This window comes from Dermacentor andersoni, chromosome 8 (assembly GCF_023375885.2).
Source record: "Dermacentor andersoni chromosome 8, qqDerAnde1_hic_scaffold, whole genome shotgun sequence".
In the NCBI taxonomy this organism is placed as follows: domain Eukaryota; kingdom Metazoa; phylum Arthropoda; class Arachnida; order Ixodida; family Ixodidae; genus Dermacentor; species Dermacentor andersoni.
Window position 1 is genome coordinate 27,722,625 of NC_092821.1, and position 22,413 is coordinate 27,745,037.

The 22,413-nt window shown below is 47.8% G+C and overlaps 1 protein-coding gene across 1 annotated transcript in view; it reads right to left on the minus strand.

Moving 5' to 3' along the window:
* Positions 1 to 22,413, minus strand: part of eIF3d1 (eukaryotic translation initiation factor 3 subunit d1) — a 63,768-nt gene that overhangs the window by 26,574 nt on the left and 14,781 nt on the right. Inside the window, exons 6-9 of the mRNA XM_050174191.3 lie at positions 17,524 to 17,631; positions 15,323 to 15,371; positions 12,266 to 12,396; positions 5,833 to 5,915 (exon numbers count right to left, since the gene is read on the minus strand). Coding sequence (XP_050030148.1) covers positions 5,833 to 5,915; positions 12,266 to 12,396; positions 15,323 to 15,371; positions 17,524 to 17,631 — 371 coding nt within the window. The remainder of the gene's footprint in view (positions 1 to 5,832; positions 5,916 to 12,265; positions 12,397 to 15,322; positions 15,372 to 17,523; positions 17,632 to 22,413) is intronic.

Genomic DNA, 22,413 nt, shown 5'->3' on the forward strand with positions numbered 1-22,413 from the left:
CGTCAGGGGAGAGGGAGTGGGAAGTGAAAGATGATAGAGAAAGAGGGAGGATAAGACTCCACTATGCGCGACAGGGGGAGTGTCGACGGCTCGCCTGAACAGCCCGAGGCAGCGCGGTCACGGTAGGGAGAGCGGTTGGATCGGTTGGATGGAGCCGCGCCGCCGGGTTTCCCCGCTACCGCGAGGGAAAGCCAACTTCTGGGGGCACTTTTTCGCCGCTTGACGTTCGATATATCGGGAGTCACTGCAATTTTTGTTCGATGTAAGCGTAATTTTTGCTATATATACTCATTGTAACTATACCGTGACCAGAAATTGTTCGATATATAGAATAATTCGATGTAAACGGGTTCGATATAGTCGGGTTCGACTGTACATGTAAATATTAGTGTAAGAGGAGGAACATTTCAGACTTGCGAAATATTCTTCCGTGTGCATTTTCCTAAGCCTTTGAACTTGTGTATAACAATGCATCTGTTGTTTAATCCTTATAAGTTCATTTCCTATCTTTATTGTTGTTATTCATGAATAAACAGCACATACATACCAGCGCGAAATATCTTTTTCTCACTTTACGGTCACCCTAGAAAAATTACAGTAATTTTTTTTTTCAAAATAACTCCCTCTGAAGAATTTAAATCTGCAACAACAAAAGATTGACCCTGAAAGTGAAAGGGTTAAAGCGTAGAAGTTTAGAGTGTAGAGGCTTGTGGCAGGATCACTGTGCCAAAATGGTCAGTCCAAATAAGTGCTGTCCGAAGCATGCAGTCGGCAAAAGCACAGGATACATTTTGATTTCTGTTACTAAGAGGAAGCTATCACTGAGGCATGGATTTCGATGGAACATGAAAAGGTAAACCTAAAATTTTGCTTCTATAGTCAAATATCATTATGATGAATATGGATATAATGAATTATGGATAAAGGAAGTAAATATAACAGTTAATTGGCCATGTTTTACTTCAGTGGGGTATTCTGCTGCTATAATGACATCGAAAATGTGGTATCCAACTGAACATTGGTTACAGCAAAGTAAATTTTTGTTAGCAGGTGCCTCAAAACATACCTATATGTTGGTAACAAAGATGTTAAATAGTGTCGCCAGCAAATTGCTCAGCTGGCCTATTATTCAGACTCCCCTGCAGCACCACACGTGCCCCTAGCACTGGAATAACAATAACCGAAATGTAAGACACAGCACAGCAATTCATTGTGGCAAATATGGAGGTCACGAACAAAGTTGCCATCATGACGACTGGCACGAAACTGCAACTGTGGCTACCAGCTTCTGACGGAATGACGCTGGTTAGGCCTAGCAGCCTAAGCAGTGCTGCCGGCACTCTAGAGTGGCTGGTGACAAGACACTGCGGAAAGATCATCATCAACATGTTTGCATTCGTAAACCTTATCGGCAATCTAGCACAAGATCAGACTAGACTGACAGCTGTTGTAGCGGAGCACGAATTCATGTGTGGTCCCCTCTGGGCCCAAAATGTCTGCAGCATGAAAAATGAAATGACGCATAGGCGAAGTGCGTACAGCCGAACCCACTTGTAACGATACCGGTTTTAACAGTATGTCGGTTATAACAGTGTGCTGCACTGTCAACTTTTGTATGTCTTCTATGAGGAAATAACCCGCTTACTTCAATGTCCTCATGCCGCATTATCGGTTATAACGATGAAGTCTGGCTGCTGGGTGTCCGTGCCAAAAGGTGATGGAATGCGAAATCCTTGAAAAGAAAAAAGAAAAAGTGAAATGCAAGCCGCTGCACGATCACCTGCCACTCCAACTGCTGCCGTGAGCTTCTCTCCATGACAGATGCAAGCCAGCCTCACGTGCATCTCTCCCATCGCCCTTCCACCCCTCCAAACACAAATGGGCAGTGCCCACAACTCTGCGCCGCGCCACCCTCCATAACACTAATGGATCATGCCAACTGCGCTGACAATGCTGCAGGGGCTGTTCCCAGATTGCTCACACGGCCCTCACAGTTGGTTCTTCATTCCATGGCCCTCATTCTGCGCAAATTTGCTAATGGATTAAGCCACTCGTGCTTGTCTATGTTCGTTGCGTCGAAGACGTTCCTGGCCATGTTCTTCCTCAGTCTCGTTTGGCTTGCCCCCGAAACGGAAGAGGGCGGATCCTGGATACCCGTGGATTGCCGGCAATGCATGATGTTGGTGGTGAAAAGAAAGCACACTACTATAGCTTTGGAAATGAAGTGCTGCTAACCGATGAGGTGATCGCCGCGAACATGCTTGTATCGAATAGTGACAGTGACGGCTATAGGTCAGGGCAGGCTGCCTCAACACTGTCCCAGTGGAAGGTTTTGTAGACAATTCAGTCCCTCAATGGCTTGTTATCACGAGGACCTTCCGCTTCACTACGTGGAGCACCTGGATGCCTTGGAGAAGGATGTCGGCTAGCTTCGTGTAAAGCAAGCAAGGCTGTCGAAGATGCAATTTTCTCATGCAAGCCAGTGGAAAGTACGTGGTGAGATGCTTGTGGCAATCACGCCCCAGCGTTTCTTCTGGATTTCTCGAGCTGAGATGCTGTTGCAGCAACCTTCCCGCATTTTTTTAAAAGGCGCCTTTTGGGACCACCAAAGTGATGCCTCGGCAGAGGTCCTATGTCACTTGCTGCCCGTGAGTTTATCAGCTGGAGTTTATGCCTCCAGCCATCCGTCGAAACGCCCAGCTCGTCTGTGGTTACTGGAATACCAGACACGTTCGGCGCTCCGCCAGAATGCTCGCAATGCATGCTGCTTCAATAGCTCTCACTTGGGGTCGTCTGCCAAGCAGCTGGCAAAGATTTTGAAGAGGCTTCGTGCGCTCGCTCCTAGAGAACTGGAAGTCAATGACACAACGTGCCATCATGACGCAGAGCCATGAAGGCGGAGCTTAGCCTCGATCACGCGGCGAACGAGTTGAGAAGAAAATGTATGACTATGGAGGAGGGCAACTTGTAATCGTCTATAGCTCTCTTAACCCTTTGAAGGTTTTTGCCGTACATGTACGGCGGCGGTTTTCTGTCCCGCAAGGTCTTTGCCGTACGGGTACGGTTCCGACCCTCCGTTTGAAATTTCGCGCCATAATGACGATGAGCGCTCATTGGGAGGTGCTGCCACCTCTTAGCACTTACAAGATGCGTTTGAAATTGGTGCTACCTTCTTGGGGAGATAAACAGAGCTGATTGCTAGCTTCAGCGCGTCGCTCAGACTGCGGCAACGCCCCTTTGGCGGTTTCGGTTTCGCCGCGTGATCGCAACGGAGGCGTGCGAAACGTCATTTTTTTCTTTGTCGGCACTCTCTTGCAGGGCGGTGGAAGTTGATTTCTATCTTGATTGGCGCTGCTCTTAGCTTGCTTATAGCGGCGTTCGCGAGGTATTCCCGCTCTCAGTGGCAACGCGCTTTCGCGGTTTCGGTTCCGGCGCGTGATCGCAACGGAGGCGCGCGAAACGTTGTTTTTCTCTTTGTCGGCACGCTCTCGCAGGGGCGGTGGAAGCTGATTTCTATCTTGATTGGCACTTCTCTTAGCTTGGTTATCAGCACTTGCTTATCAGCGCGAGGGAGGGAGCCGAGAGGGAGCCACGCGAAAAAAATTCCCTGTATTCCCACTTAGTGGCAGCACATAAGAGAAAAGAAAAAGTTAGGAAATTTGTGCACTTCTTAAACATACAGACGGCGCCATAAATATACGGCATCGACCATTTTGGGCTTCGTTCGCGGCGCCGTATATTTACGCCATTGACCCTCAAAGGGTTAAGCGGGTACGGCTTAATTTGGTTTTACTGTATTTGGTACTTGCACACCCGTAGTATTTATTCTTTCTCTCCAGCCTCATATCGGCAGGCCAAGATACCAACGGGCCATCGAAATCCTCAGGATACCTTTTTCTGGTCCTTGGAAGGCTCGTATTTGTTTCGTGCAGCCCTGATAGTCATTTCATTTTCCGCCAACATCTGTGTGTATGCTTATAACAAATATTGTAAATAAGAAAGGTGCTTTCGTTGCTCGCACGACCTTATTATAACAAGGTTCTACTGAAATTTGTGAGGAGGGCTTTTGCAAAATCCCTGTAAACATTGTAGCTGGTTTGAAAATGCTGTAAACTTGTATATCAAATTTGTCCGCTTCAGATGATATAGTAGATTCAGTTTACAGCACTGCAATATCTGAATTCAGTACTGTGTTATAGATTGTTAGCGCTATGCTTTAGTTTTATTGAAGGTTTCTGATTTTTGACAATTTCTTGTAAAAAAAAAGTTGTTTCCCCCGAAAGGAGCCGCAGCGATAGCAAAATATTAGACAACTACATGAAGCAAGGTTCGTAGTTTTATCAGCCGTACAAATTGCAGTAAACATCTGCCAACAAATTACATTAGCAAGAATTGTGTCATGCACTCATGGGCAAACATGAATACCGTATTTACTCGCACGATGAACGCACATTTTTTCCCGAAAGATATGCGCAAAGTTGGGGGGTGCATTTATTACGCGAGATAAAATTTTGAGCGATTTTTTTTCCACAACCGCCTCTAAAAAAGTCACTGTTGCCATTATGTAAACCATCGATTGCAATCGCAAATGTGTATATAGCTACATGAAGTAAAGATAGTAGTTTTATCGGCCATAAAAAGTTGCAAACGTTTGCTTCAATGCAAACTGAGCGGCAAGAATGCCGCATGCATAAAGGTATGAGCCGCCATCGACTCAGCCTCCAACGCAGATCGCTTTGAAGGTGGGGTTCGCCGGAGTTGCTGCCGAAGTAAAACGCGGCGCCCCTTTCCCCCTACACTCACCCCGGCGCGATACGCACGACAAGAGACGGCACGTTTCTTTCCATTTTTCCTCCATTGTACGCGGGAGATTCAGCCACGATCATCTGCACCCCTCGGGCACGGTTGTGTAATATGCAGTCGCTGTAATAGTACAATGCCGCCCGCCCCCCTACTACCCTGCCCCGGGGGCTTTTTGCACGACGAATGACAGCACCCGAGATGGGGCCGCGATCATCGGCTTCCCTCGTACGCTTACAATCGCACTCGCCGGACACCATATTAGACGCCGAATCATACCGTGTGTCTTATACTTCACAGCAGCAAGTTCAGGTGCAATGATTATGTAAGTAAAAGAAAAAACACTTCTTGATTGGAAAAGTGGGGGCTACGTTAATTACGCAAGCACGTTCACTATGCGAGTAAACACAGTAGATTTCAGTTGGTGACCACGAACACTCAGTGTCACAGCATGAAGTATGGCAGAAGTAGCAAGCAAAGTCTCCTTTCTGCTGCCTCTCGCTTCAATGCTAAGTAGGTGTGTGATAACACAGTGTGCACGAAGCCATTCTTGTTTCGCATGAGCTTTGTACCCACCGCCAATACCTCCAAGATAGGGTGCACACCGACAGCGGAAATTAGCCTGTCATGTCCACATAGTTGCTATCGCAATAAAACTTGAGGCCCCAAATCAAAATTCTGCTTCCTAAAGGTGACAGAACTCACCCCCCCCCCCCCCCCCTCCCCCAGCCCTTCTCTCTTAAACGCTAAAAACTTCATTCAAATCCATTTGAAGCAGTTGTCTAATGTGGGTATTTTGCATGAATTTCCACTGGGATATTGGAGTTGGCTCCAAGATAAAGTGTCCTCTTAACCTTGATTGTCATTTTCATGCTTTGTGATACAAAAGCAAGGTCGGGGTAGCAAGCTACATTCAGGAAACAGTGTGCCCTACATAAAACACAACTCTGCACTTTGCATCTGCATTGTAGCGACAGTGCTACAGCGTTGGAGCCCCACATCACAGGCAGAGATTGCACGAGGCCAACTCACCTGTAGGCGACCGAGGCAACCTCTCCTTCCTCATCATCCTGGATGAACGGATTGACATTCTCAAAACCGTGCTTGTCCTCGCCCTGAAAGAAAGGAGACCAAGTAATGCACCGCTTTAGGCCCCAGCAACACACCATTAGAGGCAAAGGACAGCTGGGTACAGCTACAAACTGGCCCCACAGCACTTTGTCCATGTCTTATGCGCACCAACACGGGTGTGAAAACACAGCAAAACCATGTTTATTTTGATTTCATGGGATTGGCAAAAAAAGCGCCCGTATAACTGAATGTCAAATGGACCTAAAGGACAGTCAAGAAATGCTTGCCACATCAACATGTCTTTACTTACTGAAGAAATACTCGCAACCCTTGTGTAATGTCAGGTTTTTGGGAGGATATCGTGCACGCAAGGGCAATCTTGGTGCGAATATTAGACAGACCCGTTTCCAGACGAAATGCTATCTTTTCTCACTATACACTCATAATATTGAATAAGCTATATTTACAGCACCTATGCAGGAGCACTCAGAATAAAATGTCACTAAAGCTGGCAAGAATCAACAAGCAGGGCGCGATCACAGCTAGAGAGTTGCTCTGCACGTTTCACTACTTCACCCATTAACGACGCGTTAAGTCAGAGTCACAGTGATTGAAACGCTGGTTCACTGAAAAAAATTTTCGTCAGCCCAGATGTCGGGGTCGTTGCCGAGGATGCGACCATGGATGAACTGCAGGGTTTCTTGTCGACACTGGCCTCAACATGACGCTTGGTGGTCACGACCAGCACGGTCGATGAACGGGTCCCAGCTGCATTCTCCGGGAGACGTCAGTAGGGCCGGGTGCTGGATCGGCACTTAGGAATGGCTGGAGTACGGGTTGTAGCCATGCTCTTCGGGAAGTGTCGGTCGGGTCGAGGCACAGGAGCAGCGCTCAGCGGGGCCCAGGCTGCGTGGCAGGCTCGGGTCCTGACCGGCCAGTCGGCTCCATCCACCGGGCTCAACTCGACTGTGGGCCATCGTCCGTGGACATCCCCGGAACAGTCCGGTCCCTTGGGATAGTAGGGCTGCCTCCTGGCTCTGCCTAGGCACGCTTTTCTTTTTGCCGCTCTACGAAACGGCACCCCTGCCTTGTCGCCAATCTCCCGAGCCCACGCAGCACACGCTCTCCCGCCTCGTGCTTCCTTCTTCCTTCCCCTCTTCAGCTTTCCACCACCTGTCTGCTAGCCTCTTTTTCCGAGCTGTTACTTGTTTCTCCCAGGGATTGTGTTGCAGTTGTCGACGCAACGTCTCAACACAAGTCCGACGTTGCATGCATCATACCCCACCTTGTTTCTATGTTACACAAGATTGGCACGGAAGCTGCAATGCTAGTCACCTCTTGACTTATAAGCAGCCACACCAGTGCAAGGCATACATCTACATCCTAGTACAGACGCTTTTCACTCCAGTGTCTTGAACATGTTGTTACTGATTAGCTAGTCAGCAACTAGTTGTCCATCGCGATAAGCCAGGGGGTTTGGCACCAGTGCCTGGGCTACGGTAGAATTCCTTTTCATGTTCAACGGCTTTTGCAGTGTTTACAACACTGCATCCCTTCAACCAAATCAAAGCAAAACTTCTGCAGGTGTATACTGTATTTACTCGAATCTAGGCCAGCCCCGATTCTAAGCCGACCCCCGAATGTCCGAAGCCAGAAAAAATAAAAAAAAATTACCTCGAATGTAGGCCCAACAAGGAAGTGAGGACTGCGTTCACAAAATGAAAAACAGCATTTATTCAATATGAACATGCCGAGCTCACTCTACGTTATTGCCGATAGCCAGACCACACGAACGCTTGAGGACGTGCGCATGCTCACGTCGGCATGCTCACGTCGGCACGCCCACGCATGCGCAGACAGTGCAGCACGGCTTGCACGCATTGCAATCACGGTGAACAGCCCCTCTCTCTTATCGTGTGCTTATTTTCCTTGTTGCTGTCATCTCCTCGTTGCGGCACACGCAAAAAGCGTCCTCCATTACCGCTCCAACGACGGAAGTTTTTGTTATCGATGTCGAAGATCAGCCCAGCTTGAACGTTTGGCGATGTCTCTGTGGCTAGCACAACTTGTCGTTTGAAAGCGGCACTGTAGTGGCATCGCCCGTTTGATGCCATTACGGTAACGCCACACTATGGGCCACGCTCCACGCCGATACGACACAGGTCAAAATAGCGACATCGCTTGCGTGCTTCAGTTGGCTATTGGCACAGCTAATAGCGGCTGCGATACTGACTTTCTTAGATGGCGCTAGCTATGCACCATAGTTATCACTTTTAATTACAAACTGGCACGTTTTATAAAAATCCTCACATCTAAGCCAACCCTAGAGTTTGGTACTATATGATTATATGAAAAAAAAACTATCGGCCTAGATTCGACTAAATACGGCACGTGGTCACTATCATCACAATCACGAATGGTGACCATGCAGTCTGAAGGCAGGCAGCCAATGTGATGCATTAGCCACTAAACACAAGAATAAAAAGACTCAAAGCATCCCTGCAGTTTACTTATTTACAGTAAAACCTTGATAATAACGAAGTTGAATGGAGGGGTCATAATTACTTTGTTATAAGCATTAGTTCGTTATAGCCACTATCCATTTCTATCCACAATTAGCAAGCAAGAGAGGATGTACTCACCACCAAATCTCACAACAGCCCACCACGCCAAAAAGAAAACGGCCGTCGCAAGGAAAAAAACAAGCAAGAAAAAGACGGCAAGGAATTGCTACTTTACTCCCGCCAAACGGCTCATCACTGATCGATCAACAGCACACCAGCTGGCGGCTCACTTCGCAGAAAAAAAATCCTTAGCAGTGTATTTTTCTGGCAGCTGTCCAACGTTTGTCTCCACCCACACCACTGCAGCTTCGTGGTCGACAGACTGCGCTTCCCCGCTGACAGCCCTGCCGACGATGTCGTGGTGCTCCTCGAAGCGCTGCAGCCAGCCGACACTCGCCACGTAATTGTCGTGCCCCACGAGGCACGCGAAGTCCCTCGCTTTGCGCTGCAACAGTGCCCCACTCACAGGAGTGCCGCTCGCTCTTGCATCCAAAAACCATTCTCTACAGCTTCTCTACGGCTACAGCTTCTCTACAACTTCGAAAGTGGGGGCTCGCAGCTTCTTTCTGTTGTTGCCTTTTATGCCACATGCGACAGCACTGGTGACAGCTTCTTTGCTGCTCAAAATCGTCGACAGCATGCTCAACGCTATGCCGAAATATTCGGCCACTTTTTTCTTCTTCATGCCGGACTCGACGGCTTTCAGCGTAGCCACCTTCTGGTCGATTGATATCCATTTGTCGTTGTCCATCTCCTTTCTGGCAGTTGGAACTTGCATGAACGAACCGATAGAAACACTGATATCGTTGATGCACACGGAGGCAACAACAAACAACAACAAAGCCACAGTTGGCGCCGCCCCACGCACACAGTAAGAGCGGGCGGGTCCACTAGTTCCACAGGAAAGGGGAGGCCGGGAGATGCGAATGTCGCGTGCTATAAGACATTGACCTGATGGGTACCAAAATGGTCAGTAAATGCTCGTTGTGGAAAAAGAAAATTGCCGACGATTACGTTACTCTCTATTGCTTAATTTGAGCGCAGCTCTTCAGCTGTTTTGGCTTTTCTATATACTGAGGCAAATAATTTGAGCAAGGCACGTATGTATAGTTACAACTTTTCATTCTTCACTTCAAGAAACACTCCCTTCCCAGTTCTTGATTGTCATGAAGGTAGCTTTGTGGTCGGAGGAATAGATGGATATATGCTAGACTTTCTGCACCAATGCCTGGTTCGGTGTAGCACACCTCTGGATTCTGACGGTGATGGCGTTGGGCCTCTACTCGGGCAGCTTGTGTAGCAGCAGAGGCAGACAAAGGACTTCCACCGGTTGTCTCGCTCATGGCTCAGAAAAAACTGGCTGAGAATAAACTACTTATATAGGCAGGCGGATTATATTATAATATAAACAGTCTGTGAGCCTCCGACAATCCGTCGGGTGCGGAACATTTTGCACCAGCCGCCGTAAACAGAGCGTAGCTTGGCGCAGCTGCCTCAATTATCGGGAGGTCGCGGGAGGCAGCCCGTAGGCACATATCGTATTTACACGATTGTAAGTCGACCCCCCCAATATCGCGTGACAGGAAAAAAAAAGAAAAAAAGAGAGCATACCCGAGGGCGCATTCGATAACGAAAATTTATTAGTAGCTGACATGGTCACTGGACTACTCGTCTTCACTAGTGCTGCCATCGTCATCGTTGCTACGGTCCCACAGCACGTCGTTGGCCCGCGAATTTTCACATTTGGCAAACTACCGCACCACGACATCTTGTGGAACAGCAGCCCACGCCGAATGCACCCAACCATACGCAGCCGTCAGGGAGGCTCTTTTGACAGGTCCGGGTGGCGTAATTTCGTGGTCTTCTGCCGCCAGCCACTCGTACTCACGGCAGAGCAGGTCCTTAAAAGGCGAAGATCCGGGCTTGTTTCATGATCATGTCGCATTTCACTGGCAGGGACCGATCGCGCATTTCAGCGACGTACGCCGCAAGCTTAGCCTACAGCTTTCTCAAAGCGCCCAGACTTCGGCATGTGGGAAATTCCTCACTTGCCGTCACAGGTGAAAATTTCTCACTTCGCTGCAGTCGCCACTCTTGCACCACCCGTTCAGAAACATCGAACTTGCGGCCCGCTGCGCAGTGATTTGTTTCTGCGGCGTAAAGGATGGCAGCCCTCTTGAACGCTGCTGTGAACGAGCGCTGAACGATTAGTGGGCCTGGAGCACTCATGACGACTGAGGAAGCATAGAAGTAGCACGCAGCCGGCTGTCAAGTGGAACGCGTCAAACCAATGCCTTTTGTCAAACTATAGAGAAAGCTAAGTGCAACAGGCAAAGAGAAACTCACGAGTGGTGTCTGCAACACCGATGCTCCCCGCAAGCACCGCCGTTCTGAGGGTGCCGCCGTGAATGGAACAGCGACGCTTCCATCAACTATCGACACCCTCTCATGAATGTTGTGTGCACTCTAAAACTCTCAAAAATGTTGAAAAACCCTACCGAAAAGCGAACAAACACGTGAGATATCGAAAAGCTACGGGTGGGGCCATAGAGCAAACAAAATTGTATAGCTCCCGTTGGCCTCGCTTTTTTGGCGGTGCCATGTTTTGGTTTCGATTGCAAGTCAGATTTTCAGATTTTCAAATCTAAAAAAGTGGTCGACTTACAGTTGTGTAAATACGGTAGAAACGTTGCACGGCGAAGAGATGGCAGCGACTGAATGCCGCTTACGCTGCTAGCAAGTAAACCGAAGGTGGCTTTGCGTTTTGGCTTGGGAAGCATGCACCGTGATCCGCTGATACCAAACCGGCACTTCGGCTCCGCCACAGAGGAGAGGGGGGGGGGGGAAGAGTACACGCAGTGGCGAACAGCGGCGGCTTGGCCAGCAGCACATCATTGAGATCAGCCACCACCGAGCTGGAGCTCTGATTGCCGCCGCACATGGGTGGCATAGGAGGAGGAACGAAGAGAGCAAGGCTCGCACCGTGCGCGAGAGATGGCGCCAGAGCACGTGCAGCTAGAGCAGTGCCCTGGCGCTGGCTACGGAGCTGGTTATGGCGAGGCACGACAGCGCCGCGAAACGCAGGAACGGGTGCCAGAGAGCTGCGCTCTAAAAAAAGAAGGTTTGTTATACCCATTGCGAAGAAATTTTAGCTTCGTTAAAACGAGGTTTTCAATACATGGGTACCTATTGGAATTTCAAGGGGAATCACGATTGCTTTGTTATATAAGTTGGTTCGTTATATCCCGAACCTTATTCTCGAATGATATTACAGAGAGGAGTTGTGGCCGTCACTGACAACTATGGCAATTCGTACTCTGCCGAATTGTTTCGGGTGGATGCTAGTACTGCTCTTGCATCACACATCTGCAGCCCTCCGCTCTTTGCACGCTTCGGGGGTTGTCTGAATTAACCGGTGTGCGGCCGAATGCATCTGCAGTTGCAAGCATCTGGTGCCATCAGAGGAACAACAAAGATAAACACCAAATGTAAATGATTTCGATGGCACCTGCTCGCGCCCAGCAACGATGGACTACACTACTTTTCGAAGAGCAAAACTAAACTTGGAGACTTTGAAGAAATCCACAATAGCCCAAAAAAGAAAAATACATTGAAATTCATGATGGCTCACTGATGTACAGGATTTTAAAACGAAACTGTCGTACACAGAGATCTGGCCATTATACTGTTCAGTAATCAACCTCTTGTGTGAAATTTAAAGAAAATAAGAGTTTCGAAAGACTATCAGTCTGAAGACAAATTGATTTAGTGTATTTAATTTAGTGCCCCTTTAAGCCACAGCGATCACACACAGAAGTAGACCGACTCACCATTTTGAGCACTTGCTGTGAGAAGTTGTGGTTGATGAAGGTGGCCTCAAGAGCCAGATTGCGCGGAGAGTTGATGCTGTTGCCCTCCTCATGCGGAGGTTCCGACGCAGTCTCGTTCACAGTCAGCAGGTCTGCACATGTACGGAGTGAGGAAGTGGGTGTTTCAAGGTGAGCCTCCCAATACCATTACAGGCACAATAAGAAACACGTAGTGAAGCATGAACTTGGGTGCGGTTATTGACTCAAAAGTAAACACAATCAATGTACAGTGACATCTTTGAAAAGTGAATACAGTCGAACCCGACTATATCGAACCCGTTTACATCGAATTATTCTATATATCGAACAATTTCTGGTCACGGTATAGTTACAATGAGCATATATAGCAAAAATTACGCTTACATCGAACAAATATTGCGGTGACTCCCGATATATCGAACGTCAAGCGGCGGAAAAGTGCCCCCAGAAGTTGGCTTTCCCTCGCGGTAGCGGGGAAACCCGGCGGCGCGGCTCCATCCAACCGCTCTCCCTACCGTGACCGCGCTGCCTCGGGCTGTTCGGGCGAGCCGTCGACACTCCCCGTGTCGCGCATAGTGGAGTGCATTAGGCCACATCCTCCCTCTTTTTCTATCATCTTTCACTTGCCACCCCCTCTCCCCTGACGACGCTTCGCCGTGCTCCCACACGGGTTGCAGAATCAAGCGTCCTTCCTTTCTTTAGATCACTATCTAGCGACACTCCCCAGCAAAAGATGATCCTGGCCCGCCTACAGCGCTTGCTCAGACAGCCAATCAGAAGCTCTTGTGCTCTCCGTGCAAGATGGGGAAAGTGCGAGTTGTTTGGCTGCTTCTCTGGTTTATCGTGTTTGCGCCTTGTGGGCCTTCTCCCGCAGTGTTGCCGTGATGAAGCGGCAGAATTCGCCTTTCGTCGTGAAGCTCGAAATCATAAATCGCATCGAACGCGATGAGAAGTTGGATGTCCCCGCAGCGTGCAAGATTCCGAGGTGCACTCTCGGCACGATTAGGGCTAAAGTGGCCAGACTCGCAACCCGGTGCCCATGGCGCCCGACGCATACGCACGGCCGTGTACGAGGGGTTCTTCATACGTGCGGTTTCCGCGTGCTCGGTGAGGACTGTAAATTCTGATGAATGCGACGAAGCCGTTGCCGGTGTAGCCGAAGTTTGGAGCGAGCTGTCAAAATTTCCGGGACATTCGAATCAACGGTGGACGAGTTCCTGAGTGCAGATGATGGTGTCGCGACCACGGTAGAGCCCGGAAACGAAGACTACATCGCCGACATCGTACCGAGCACAAATGACAGTAGGCACATTGAGGAAAGCAGCTACGGTCCTTTGCCCATATCCTCCGAAGTGATTGGTGCACTCGCATTAGTCCGGCGCTTCTGCGCGAATGCGGAAGGTTGCGGCCTCAGCTGCGCCGACTCCTTAGACAACGTGGGGAAGTGCGTGCGTCGCAGGCAGCGAAATTGCGCAAGCAGAGGAAAATGCAGGACTAATTTATGCCAAACTAAGCTAGTTTCGTTAATAAAGTGATTTTATAAATGGTATGTGCTTTTATGACATCCAATTATTTAGCAGGCTTATATCGAATTATGCTCTATATCGAACTGATAGGCGTTTTTTTGCGAGTTCGATATAGCCGGGTTTGACTGTAATACAGTGAAACCTCGTTATAACGAACAGTTAAAAAGTCGGAAATTAGTTCGCTATATCCATAATTCGTAATATAAAATTTCGTAAAAAATACATGCAAGAGGAGCAAAATTCAATCAGAGAAGGCACAGCAACTCGAACGATGCTTACTTGGGTCACGTTCATTTATTTACGCAGAAAGAACTGCGTTATCGCGGCCTGCTTCTTGGTGTCGATCGCATTCCGTATCACGCCCTGTTCCACAGTTTGCACACACTCAACAAGGGCAAACCCACTGCCCTCAATAGCGCTGCAGTGGCGGCGCAGTAAATCCAATGCAGCAAGTGCTTCTTGTGAAGTCGGAATGTTCTCATCGTCTACAGGGTCAGCCTGAGCTTCGTCTGCGGGATGTTCAGAGACTTCCGCAGCGATTTCGGCGTCCGTCAGTACAGCCGTGGTCGCTGAGATGTCGTCGCCACCTATGAAGTCTTCTACAGTCATTGTTGCGGGCATCTGTTGCGGGCACAAACGTGGCATCTGTGGCGCTGTCAGCGCCTGCAAGGTAGTCCTGAACGTTTGCTGCGCCGCACAACACACTTGTAGTGCAACGAAGCCTGCCGCGTGCTATTAAAGTGAGGTAGGGCTTGGCGTCGTAAAGTTCGTTATATCCGTTTTATGCCAAACCGTGTTCGCTATAGGAAGTTAAAAATACATGTGTTTGAGAAAAATATTTCGGGAGAGTTCGATATATTCAATAATTCGTTATATGCGGGTTCGTTATATCGAGGTTTGACTGTATTCACATTCTACCAGTACTAAGATATGAGGCAGAAACTTCCAGGTTAACAAAGAAGCTTCAGTAAAAATAAAGAACTGCGTAACAAGCGATGGAACAAAGTACAGTAGACCCTCATTTGAACAAAGTGAACGAGACAGTGAAAAAATTCGACATAATCGATCATTTGAAAAAAGGGACTACTCCGTAAAAGGTAGAGTTAAAATAGCATAACCGTGCGGAAGTCTAATATGGGTGTCAGGCCAAGCATTTCTGATCGCAATCGAGCCAGATAGGGATAAAATTTCTCAGTCGCAATTGCCTCCTTTGCACAAGCCGCGAGAGGGAGCCAGTAGGGTCCTGGGCAAGCCTGGCAACAACAAACTGGAAAGGTGAGCGATGAGGGAAGGCACGTGCGGCGAGAAGAAGAGGCCAGGAGAGGAGAAATTGGGGGGACTTGGGCGCCAAAGGCACTGAGCACCACTGCTCTATGCAAGGCGCACCTGCCTCTCGATGATCAAAAGGACCTACCATATGGCACGTCTGCGCACAATCGTAAAAATCGCTCCACAGTGCCTTCACGTTTAACCGCCTTGTGAGGTGTGCAAGAAAGGCCACCGCCGTACTCACCAAACTCAGAGTCATCACGCTTGTCAAAGAACAGCTTGTCATTCACCCGCTGCAAGGGGGAAAAGAAAGCAGGGATACTTGTGAGGGTGAGAGCTCACAAAATTACGTCGGCACTGCAAGCTGAACATACTATGACCAAAGAAGAGAAATATTAGGCAACATTTACTTTTATCTTTTAACTTTCACTATACAATCGAGGCCAAGAGATATTACGCATGGAAATAAAGAGGGGCCAATCGCACACTACCAAAAAATCCATTCAGAAGAAATAAAACTAGTGGTGTCTACTCAATGCAAGATGAATGACATAGTGGACCAAAAAGCTATCTAACCATACAAAATGGTAAACAGTGTCAGTCAACGTGGTCACAAATCTGCCATGACGTTTACACTGTTACTGTTGGCGCAGGAAGGCAATCGTCAGAGTAAGACTCTGACAATGAATCGGCTTTATGTATCACAATGCCAATCTTGTGACCTTGGTACCAAGGGCATGACATGCAATGTATAGGAACAACTAATTAATCATGTACATATAGGAAAGTATGCAGCACAGTCTTGGAGAGGCAAAGCTCTCACAAAAATATAGTTTTAGGTATTAAGTTATTTTATTTTCAAGGTTTACACATTAGAGGGCAACAGCACATTACAAAGCATTGGAAGCATACAAAGCATTACATTGGAATAAAGAACTTGGAAGAACAATAATAAATATAAAACAGTCACATTTGTACAAAAATAAGGCAGAGCTGGAACAGAACTAAAAGAAACAAGCGTAGAAGCCTAAAAAAATTTTTTAATGATCAGAACAAATTAAGTGAAACTACACACACACTCACACACACTAACACACACAAAATAAAAACGGCACCAAATCACTTCATGTGTGTTGCAAATGTGAAAGCATTAATGTCCAATTGAATGCCACAGAGCAATCCTTTGAGTGTTGCGCTGCGGCTAATATTTGGGTTGAATTAAAGGAAAATATTCCGTCAAGCTAGAGTAATAAATTAGTACTCGAGAATCTTTAAGGCATCAATATTATTGTGGAAAGAGCCTTATAATCAAGAAATTAACGTAAATGCAGGACACCATTAGAGACTCACCCGAGACATTCAAGTACTCGCCCGATGACGAAGGCACTCCTCATTTAAATTCTCTCACTAGTACTTAACCACTTGTTATAAAAACATCATTGTATTGCATTATAAAATGAAAGAAAATGCTACTTGTCCAGTTCTATTTCAGTTTTAGAAAAAAAGAACTCACTGACATTACCCTTCAGAACGACACTGGCGGTCAAAAGGTTTCGCATTCGCTCGACTCTGCGCCACCTGCGGTTTCACGTTTCAGCAGTTTCGTTACCGCGTAGTGCTGCACTGGTTTCAATGGCTCGCAAAACTCGCACAAACTGCAAGTAGCAGTGAATTCCACTTCCATGTGATCTCGCGGGATGCCCGAACGGTCCACGCCACTTGACCAAAGCAGCTGCAAGAACAAATCCACCGCTTTGTCTTGGCTCGGTTTCTCCGTGGTTGCAAGTTTGTGTCTGGCGCCGTTTTACTCACTGATGGCAGCAAAGGGCGGTGATGGCATATGTAACGCCACTGCCCCCCGGTTGGGTGGCTGGAGATTTAAATTGCGATAAAGGTATTCAGACCGTTCAGATGCAATTTTTTTTAACTAAGCGTTTTCTCGGCACGAAACAAGTGTTGCGAGGTTTCTACATTAGTATTTAAACAGTCTACGTTGACTTAGTATTTGCCTTCTGTGTCCCTTTAATCCTCCTTCCACCCGCCATGAATTGGGAGAGTTGACAATGGTGGAGTTCACTGCCTGCCGCTTCGCTCGTTTTGCTGTGTTCTACTGCTCCCTTGCTTCGTCTGCAGTGTACTGGTGTGGACGGCCACGTTTCGCGACTGCCAAGGTTGCGTTACCGATGATGCAGGCACTTCGGGCTCTATAGCGGTACGTGCTGCCCGAGCCAGCAAGTGTTAGCCAAGGTCACAAGCGCTCGGGACGGTGGCGTCGCAGCCAATGGGAAAGTTAGATGCCGTTCCTTTGCTGCTACAGACATTGCCGGCTGTTTCACTCAATGAGCCATTTGACACTTTCGCATCAAAACACAAACAATGTTACAGTTATTGTTGGCAGGACAATGTTACCCCCTAAGGGCACAACATTTTAAGAGCTTACCGCACCTGTACAACGATGTCCCAGGAGTAGACCGATCGGCCAGCACACATGAGGCAGGCGATGATGGCGTCTGTGGCAAACACTTTGTACGATTGCCCTTCTGTCTTGGCTAGCTGCAATTGTGGGAATGAACAGGAAAATCAACAATGTAAGTCCACGAACACTGTGTAACTAATTCTATTGCAACAACTTTCAGTTTTGAGGCAGAGCTTAGGCGAAAAAGTAGTAGTTTCACCTAAAAGATCATGCACCGATTGCGATAGCAAATTATTAGACAGCTATACAAAGTAGGTATGGTAGTTTTGTCATCTGTATGAGCTTGTAAACATTCGCTTATTAACTAAATTAACAAGCATGCTGTCAGCACGCACAGGCAAACTTGAACACATGACACTCAGTGAGCGCGGACACTTGCTGTCTATTGCTTCCACGCAAACTGAGCAGCGAGAACACAGCATGCACACAGGTATGAGCCGTTGGTGCACCTAGACTGTGCGCCCAACAAAGATCGCTGTCAAGATACGGCTCGCACGGGCGTGCAATATGCAGTTGCTGTCAGAGTACAATGTCACCCTCCTCTCTGCCCGGTGCCTCACATGCGACGGAAGACGACGTGCTTCCTCCCCCACTTTCCTCCCTTGCATGCAGGAGATTTAGTCGTGATCGTCGGCTCCCCTCACATGCTTTCCCTTGCACGTAGAGCACAAGGTGTGCAGCGATGGTGTTATGCCCTTGGACTTTATACGGGACATCGTGGCGACAACGGCAAATATGCACATACAGTGTCCCTATTGATTGCTATCGCAATAAAATGTATTATTCTCGGAATACATCCACATTTCTCCACATTCTCTACACCCCTCTCTCATAATTTTGTAAGTGGTCACAGTAGTGTATAGTACACAGTGCAGTTCACTTATAGTGATACCACATATAACAATATATTCAATATAGCGATGAGTCGACTTAAGAATATCAACTTATGCATTAGTGCTACGAGGAAAAAAACCCATGCACAGTCAAATCTCAATATGACGAATCACACGGGACCACTGACAATAGTTCATTATTCTGAAAGGTTGTTATAGTGAGAGCCCTAAAATTAAGGGTTGTGCCCATCAACCCATCAGTTCAGAAGCTGTCACTGTCTAAGCTATCCACAAAACACCACTGTTGGCTTTCGACTTGCACCGTTGTTGTTTACCATAGATTCCGCCACCATGCACCACCGAAACACTGTATAGTAAGCATGATGCATGCAAAGCAGACGCTGATGCGGAGGTAGCTACTGACACAAAGGAAGCTTCATGTCACCTGCAAAGTGCAAGGCTTTTTGTTGTTTCTTTGCTTGTCATATTCCTTGCCGGGGTCACTGCAACTGTCTCACTCGAGGCGGACAACTGAACTATGTCAAAGCGCAAGCGCGCGTAAATGACACCGTCAAGAAAGTGCAAAGTGCGACTGTGTGGCATCCCCACGAGTATGGAGGTTACATTTCTCTACACACGTAGCTAGTGTGGCTGCAGAAAGAAGCGCAAAAGAAAGCAGAGTGCACAGAAAGAAGGAAGAGACACGCCTCCGTTGCTAGGCGACACTTGCCTGGGTCGAGCATTAACTCGCAAAACCGGATGCGTTGTTGCCTCTGCAATGGATAAAAAACATTCTCGCACGTATTTTTATTAAGCGCCGTCTCAAGGTTTTCCAAACTCGTGTGCTGAGGCATCCGTTTTCTGCACCTTGTCGTCTGCTAGCCTACTGTTCCGGCTGCTGTGAAGGATACACGGAAATCTAACAATTCGCAGATATCTCAAGATTAGTTTGTAGTATTGAGGCATTGTTAACATGGCACGAAAACTGAATAACAATTGCTATACTGAAAAGTTTGGTATTCTGAAGTTCACAGTGCTGAAATATTTTTACGTTGAAAATATAGGAAGTCAGCAGGGGATTTCTGCAAATGCGGTGTTCGTAATAACAAGGTTTCACTGTATAACAAAATTTTGTTCACTGCATATCAGATATAACGATCAAAATTTTGCCTTCTGGATGGTGTTTTCCATGCAGAATAATTGTGATATTTGCGTTGCTAAGTTCGCCTTAGACAAATGATGCTGTGACAGGGCGACAAGCTTTCCTATGCGAGTTCGTATCTGCTGCCATTACTGCGCAGCGCGTCCCACCCATGTGCGGATTGCGAAAGCCATGGAGAGCATCGCAAGTTGGCACAGCGCGTCCCAAGCTGGACCCAGCCACTTGGTGTCCACATGGAAATGCTCCGCACAGCCAGCGGACAGCCCAGTTAGTAGGAAGATGGCGCTGAGAAAGCACAAAGCTGTGTCGCTTGAGACGAAGCTGCAAATTTCGCAAAACTCAAAGAACAAGCTTGCGCAGGAGCGCCACGATCATGACGGCTGCAAGTAGGGGCCGCGCCGATCAACAGAAAAGGTGGGCTTTGTGCGCCAGGGTGAAACCGCCCATGATAGTAAAACCGACACGGTGGAAGCCGCCAACATTACCGAGCCCCGAGACCATGTCGCTACTGACGATGAAACAGGTGGTGCTTCGACGGAGGAGTATCTGAGTGCTGCCTTGTTCTGCGAAGAGGTATCCGACGGAGCGATCATTATCGCGAAAGATGGCTGCATTGTGCAACGAAGGCGATGACAGTGGCGGTAGTAATGAGAAGATTGACAATGGCCTGTCTTTGACACCGACCCCAATCGAGTTGCTCATTTATTTCATGCAAGCTAAATTATTGGTGCCAGTGCTCACACAGCAGCTGGACGTGATGCACACCGCGGTTGTGAACCTAAAACTTCCGCGAATGTAAGTGCAGATTTCTGAGTATTTCAGTGTGCCTTACACTTGACACACTGTTCAGGGGTACAACTGAATGTTTTATCCTTCCCTGCCTGCTTTCCCTTCAGTGCATCCTGTTTGTTGACCTGTTGTCATCCCCCAGCAAATGCGGGATGAAGAAACAATTTTTTCTTTACACAGAAAATTTTGCTCGTGTAATGATTGCACACCTGAATTTGCGCCAATTGTTTGTTACAGAAAAGTGAGATCATTATGCAAGTAAATACGGTGTGTGTGTGTGTGTGTGTGTGTGTGTGTGTGTGTGTGTGTGTGTGTATTGTCACGGGGATGAGAGTAGCCAAAAGGGATAAGAAATTGTATTTACAAAATATATACAGAGACGGCTGCAGGCTAGATGGCAGGACAACACGAGCGCTACTCTGATCGCAGTATTCTTCCACGCTCGGCAGGATGCATGCTTCAGTGCGCGGGAATAGCGCGTAACAATATGACAGTCCAGATGTAGTGATGATCGGTTATATTGATCGGATTTTCCATTCTTTTTGATATTGTTGTAAGTGGACTGCACTGTACTGTGCATATAATAAATAGCACATATATTCATTTCACAGCAGGATGCACATATCTGGAGGTCCACATATGTACAACATGTTCGTAATATCAAGCTGATAATGACACTTGATCTCAAAGCAATGCTTTGGCTTACAGAACAGGGTGTTAAGAACGGCCAGCTGCAGTGCAATTTTGCCAGTCATTTACGCCAGCGGTAGCAACCTCATCTTGGAATGCCACTGCCAGCCTCTAGCCACGGCGTGACTAAGTCGACTTTGTGTCGGGAACAATACGCGCATCCTCCACTCTCCGTCGCTTCAGCTAGGATGCATTTGACAAAGCAGGCTTTGTGCTGAAACCGCCACCGTTACGATCTAGCCTCGTCGCCGTTGTGACTGAAGGAGTTCGACGAAGCAGGCTTTGTGCGCAACACGACAACGCGGACCTGATCTGCTACGGGTGGGGGAGTTGCCGCGGGAACGTCGTCGTGGGCTCCTTCCCACGCGCCGACCACGACGCAAGACAATGTGCTACCCGGGCGCGCTACCCGGGACGGCTCCGAGTTCTACGAAATTCGTGTGGTGTCGGTTTCGGACCGTGAACACGTGTGCGTGTGCATGTAAACCGTCCCGCGGAGAGGCGGCTAGTTTACGATGACTAAACGAACATTTGCATCACCTTGTATTGCGGGAGGACCGAGTGTTTAAAAACTGCTGTTGTGCGGATGCTCGACACACTTTTCTTAAGCAGTCATGTTGGACTGAGACACTCTCTCAAGCAGTCGTTTTAGACTGACGTACTTTCTCTTGCAGTCATGCTAGACTGATGAACTGCATGTAAATACTGTAATAAACCCATATTCCTCGTTCTCGATGAGAAGCAGTCCTTCCCTTCATCAACGTCCTCAGCGTGGATAAGTTGGACGACGGCATGGGCCAGCTACCTTCGAAATCTTGACAACGCATCACAAGCGATGGGATTGAGCCCCCAATCCTGACAAGGGTGACAGGTTGATTTTAAACCACCTGAACTATATTATTCCGCAGCTAAGTCAAAATACTGTAATAGCCCATGTATTTAACATGTATTTCAACTTTTATATGCTTGCAACAGAAATCCGAATAAACACACAGGCTTGAAGAACAGTGACGTGCGTGAAGTCAAGTTTGGGTCCGCAGGTAATCAGCCAGCAACTACAATAAAACATCATTAATGTGAATTTCATGGGACCTAAAAAGAAAATGTCCTAATTAACAGAATGTCAAATTATCGAGGGTACTTAAGAAAACAATAAACAAATGCTTGCTTCACCAACGTGCTACTATTTGCTGAATGAATGAGCAAGTCCTGTTTCTATTTTGCACAAAACCAGTTCGGAAGCAGCAATTCTCGTCATCTCGTGACTGGTTAGCACTCGCAGCGGCGAAGGTCTCGTGACTTCCCCCTTCGCCGTGCAGCCACGGCACGCGTTTTCATCTGAGACAAGCTTTTCACTACCGTGAGCACATCCAGATAATTTTTTC